The sequence below is a fragment of the Lottia gigantea genome (genome assembly GCF_000327385.1).
Source record: "Lottia gigantea unplaced genomic scaffold LOTGIsca_221, whole genome shotgun sequence".
Classification (NCBI taxonomy): Eukaryota; Metazoa; Mollusca; class Gastropoda; family Lottiidae; genus Lottia; species Lottia gigantea.
Window position 1 is genome coordinate 72,125 of NW_008708566.1, and position 5,077 is coordinate 77,201.

Consider the following 5,077-nt stretch of genomic DNA (forward strand, 5'->3'; position numbering starts at 1 on the left):
ACAAGAAAGACTGGAGTAGGTATAAAGAAAGACTGGAGTAGGTATAAAGAAAGACTGGAGTAGGTATAAAGAAACACTGAAGTAGGAATAAAGAAAGCCTGGAGTAGGTATAAAGAAAGACTGGAGTAGGTATAAAGAAAGCCTGGAGTAGGAATAAAGAAAGACTGAAGTAGGTATAAAGAAAGACTGGAGTAGGAATAAAGAAAGACTGGAGTAGGTATAAAGAAAGACTGGAGTAGGTATAAAGAAAGACTGGAGTAGGTATAAAGAAAGACTGAAGTAGGAATAAAGAAAGACTGAAGTAGGTATAAAGAAAGACTGAAGTAGGTATAAAGAAAGACTGGAGTAGGTATAAAGAAAGACTGGAGTAGGTATAAAGAAAGACTGAAGTAGGTATAAAGAAAGACTGAAGAAAGAATCAGTTTATTTTAGACTGGTATCTATCAGTTATAGTGATCAGAGACCAGATATAAATATTATAATTACTTACAAAACATTTTTCACACTGAATCATCAAACCTTCATCTCTGAAAACATTACATAAACATCGGATAATCTCTTCTTCTTCATCTGGAGGATCTATAATAAAATTATATATATTGTTATTTATCAATTGTTACTCCTAACCTAGACCCTGGTTCTCAACCTAGGGTACCAACTATCACAACATAGGGATACCAACTATCACAACCTAGGGATACCAACTATCACAACCTAGGGATACCAACTATTTCAACCTGGGGTACCAACTATCTCAACCTGGGGGTACCAACTATCACAACCTGGGGGTACCAACTATCACAACCTGGGGGTACCATCACAACCTAGGGATACCAACTATCTCAACCTGGGGGTACCAACTATCACAACCTGGGGGTACCAACTATCACAACCTGGGGGTACCAACTATCACAACCTAGGGATACCAACTATCTCAACCTGGGGTACCAACTATCTCAACCTGGGGGTACCAACTATCACAACCTAGGGGTACCAACTATCACAACCTGGGGGTACCAACTATCACAACCTGGGGGTACCAACTATCACAACCTGGGGGTACCAACTATCACAACCATGGGGTATCAACTATCACAACCTAGGGTACCAACTATCACAACCTGGGGGTACCAACTATCACAACCTGGGGGTATCAACTATCACAACCTAGGGGTACCAACTATCACAACCTGGGGGTACCAACTATCACAACCTGGGGGTACCATCACAACCTAGGGATACCAACTATCTCAACCTGGGGGTACCAACTATCACAACCTGGGGGTACCAACTATCACAACCTGGGGTAGTAACTATCACAACCTAGGGATACCAACTATCACAACCTGGGGGTACCAACTATCTTAACCTGGGGGTACCAACTATCACAACCTGGGGGTACCAACTATCACAACCTGGGGTAGTAACTCATTCTTCATACTGTCAAGTGATTACAAACATCGTACTTGATTGTAATAGCCATCTGTCTTGTATCATAGAATATAGAGATTTGGTTAGACTATAACAATATAAAGAGAATATAACTCACCTCTAATAGCCCTGTTTTCTATACTCTCTGTATCTATTTCTGGAGGAGCTATAGGAGGGGTGTTAGAAACAATCTGTCCATCAGATAAAATATCATCTATTAATGGAATAACTTCATTCTTGGCTGAACAATAAACTTTACGTAGTTTTAATACCAATCTACCCATATCAGATTTCCGACCACAATATCTCTATAAAGATAAATTACAAACATTAATATAACAATGAATTAATACAGTCAAAAAAAAACCCAAAAAAAAACAGAAAAATCAAATATCTCTTACATTGACATTTGTTAGGCCATTAAGTGCTGTGGGTAGAAATACTCCTCAAGGTAGAACAATTCTGATGCCTGTGTCAGTGCTTTTGAGAGTTGGCACAGTTTACGGTGTGATGCAAAGTTACAATTATAAACCACCATCATATTTACAGTTGGGTTGCAAACACATTTAACTGGTCTCTGGCAATCCAGAAACCCCTGGTATCCACATGTTTTTTACAGGAAACAAATTAATCACCCCTTAATCCGATATGGTTTGTGTTTTCGTCTATATGTCATTTAATTAAATATTTCTTACCTCTACGTTTCTAAATAATTGTAAAACATCTTTATCTAAACTATCTAACGTCTCGTATTCTCCAGTCTGTATCTGATTTCGTATCGTGGTTAAATCTACTGGTTCATCTATTATTTTATAATAATCAGGACATTTCTTTTTATTTGGTAAATTCATCAGGGGTGTGGCTAGAATATTATCATCTTCATCTAAAATACACAGAAATTATCCAAATATTTCAACTGAATTTATATCTAAATAGGTTTAAAACTACAGTAAACAGGCAATACTTGAAATCAGTCAAATCAGAGGCCTCAATCACAATGAACTTGAAATGATTTTAGTGTTCCAGTCATCTAATGAGGGTATTTATTTTTAATCAGTATAATCTATTTTAAACATGAAGTTGTATTAATCTTACCTTTATAATTAGCAACTGTATCATAAACTTTATTAAATAATTTTATTAATTGACATCGTTTCTGAAGTTCAGGATTATCTTCTACTCTCGATACTAGCCGTGTTTTTACTGATCTATCTTCTCTCTGAGTTAACTGACTTCGAATCAGATCTAAAAATATCAATATTAATTTTATATCATCAGAATTATTAATATTAAAACAGAACCTGAATACAACCAATCAGAGCCTTTGACATATAGACTGTTTATAGTTTGACTGTATGTTTAATCAAACACAATAATTGGCTATATTCTTAAACCTGCAGTTCAACGGGTCTAACCTTGAATAAGAACAATTCATGTCATTCGTGTAAAATCATTGCAAAGTAGTTTTGCCAAAGAACAGATTGTAGACAGAGTGCTAGAAAAGGTTATCCTGATAAAATCTGATATAGAAATAACATCAGAAATATTTAAAATGAACCTGAAACATGTTGTTTCTGAAAGTTACAGTCTGTGTGATCTCTAGACAAGTGATCTATTTAAATCTCAAGTATATCTGTGATTATAATATCTATTTGATTATTATTGTAAATATAAAATATAACTAACCTGGTTTTATCACAGTAGTAATATTATTATTATCTGTATTATTAACAGTAGTAGAGATATTACACGTTTCTTTTACCTCTACACCATCTTGTTTTAACTGTTTATGTTTTGTACGTTCTACATTACGTATAAGAAACACGCCATGTTTAATACAATATGTCCGTTCACGATTTGACATGGGTTTTATCACAGAATGATTTAAAAGTTTATTATTAGCACTAGTAGGTTCTACAGATTTCGTTTGCTGAAAATACAAAATGGATGACATTTAGAATATATAATTATCTTTGTTCTTTCTGAATACTTTTCTAATTTCAGATGATTTCATTCCAGTATCTCACCTAACCCCTAGTCACAAATAGATAAAGTGAAAGTAGAAACTTGCTGAGATTTAGTTAACATATTACAAGTTGAGGACTATTTTACCTGTTTTTACCCCCTCAGTCTTATTACACAAAGTCAAATAATCAATGAGAGATATTTAGAATATATAATTATCTTGTATCATCTAAATTTCTATTTCTCCAGTTTTAAACTCATCATATCTCTGGATTAAATATTGTTTACAGGATATAAAATATACTTACTTTATCTTTAAATTTTTTCAGTTTATATTTTGATTTTCGTTTATCTTTAGGTGGTCGACCTACAGGACGTGTAGATGATAATTTTTCTTTAATTTGATTATTTTTCTGAGTTTTACCTCCAATAACACCTCGACAGTTTTCACTTCCACATTTACATACTTGCTATAATTAGAATATAAAATAAAATTGATAAAAGTTAAGAATTAGATGTCTAGAGTCTGTATAAAATGATAGTGTTATTATGTGTAATATGAATTATTGTAACTGTTTGTAACAAATGATGCAGGTGACACAATAGGATAATAATAATCAAACTGAAGTGTAAAGTTGATTTCATGCTGATGATATTTGGTTGATTTTCAAAATTACGTTTAATTTCCAATATTAGAAAAAGTTAAAATTTGTTACAAGAGTTGAATTATTGATTTGGAGATCACTCAATAAAAGTTTTTTTGTTTATTTTCTGTGTAACTAGGCTCTAATCAGTAGGTAAGAAAATAAATAAATAGAAAAACTAAACTAACCTGTGTCTCCATGTTGAAAGAATCAAAATTATAATCATACGTTAATTCTTCCATTGGATCTATATCACGTAACGCGAATAAAACCATCCGATATAAACCATTTACTGTCCTATAATATACAGGTAGTTAGTTTCATTCTCATTTTATACCTTTAGTTTACAAATTCAATTCTTATCAATTTACAAAATATAAATTAATCTAGATTAAACTTTCGTGGTATCAAAATATTCTACTTAGATCTGTATATGATTTTTTGCTCTCTACTATAAAATGTTGACCAAATCTTTTCTTATATACTTAATCCCTGAACCCTTACCATTTTTGCATTTCACAATTTGGTTCGCAAGAATGATTAACAAAACGTCCAATATTGGCCATGCGATATCCATCTATAACCATTCCAGAATCTAAACTTAAACAATAATGATGACAATCTTTAGAATAATCTTCTGTCATTCTCCTTCGAAATTCTTGTTCACTTACAACTTCACCCAGATATTCCAATATAAAATCACCTGAAATAATTACAACATAAAACTTAGTTGAGACAATCTGGGAAATACAGGAATGAATTATAATGGTGTTGTACATCTTACTTTTCTGAACATAATATGTTAATCAAGACGAGCAACGCCATGCAGTGTACAATGAGGGTAATTTTACCAAGATAGAAGCATTAGCCTGCTATTTTTCAATTTCAACTGTCGAGGGATCTTTAACGTGTACAGCCTGTAGAACACAGGGCCTCGGTTTATTGTCCCATCTGAACGAATAGACACTTTTTCTATTTCCAACTGTTGAGGGATCTTTAACGTGTACAGTCTGTAGAACACAGGGCCTTGGTTTATT

General features: G+C 33.1%; 1 protein-coding gene across 1 annotated transcript in view; it reads right to left on the reverse strand.

Moving 5' to 3' along the window:
- The window catches only part of LOTGIDRAFT_143999 (hypothetical protein), a gene marked incomplete at both ends in the record, with an annotated part of 32,812 nt that extends 27,993 nt beyond the window's left edge, over positions 1–4,819 (reverse strand). Inside the window, 8 exons of the mRNA XM_009054699.1 lie at positions 491–579; positions 1,550–1,739; positions 2,127–2,314; positions 2,527–2,663; positions 3,114–3,345; positions 3,701–3,866; positions 4,229–4,337; positions 4,545–4,819. Of these exons, the coding sequence (XP_009052947.1) occupies positions 491–579; positions 1,550–1,739; positions 2,127–2,314; positions 2,527–2,663; positions 3,114–3,345; positions 3,701–3,866; positions 4,229–4,337; positions 4,545–4,819 (1,386 nt within the window). The remainder of the gene's footprint in view (positions 1–490; positions 580–1,549; positions 1,740–2,126; positions 2,315–2,526; positions 2,664–3,113; positions 3,346–3,700; positions 3,867–4,228; positions 4,338–4,544) is intronic.
- Between the last annotated feature and the right edge of the window lie 258 nt (positions 4,820–5,077).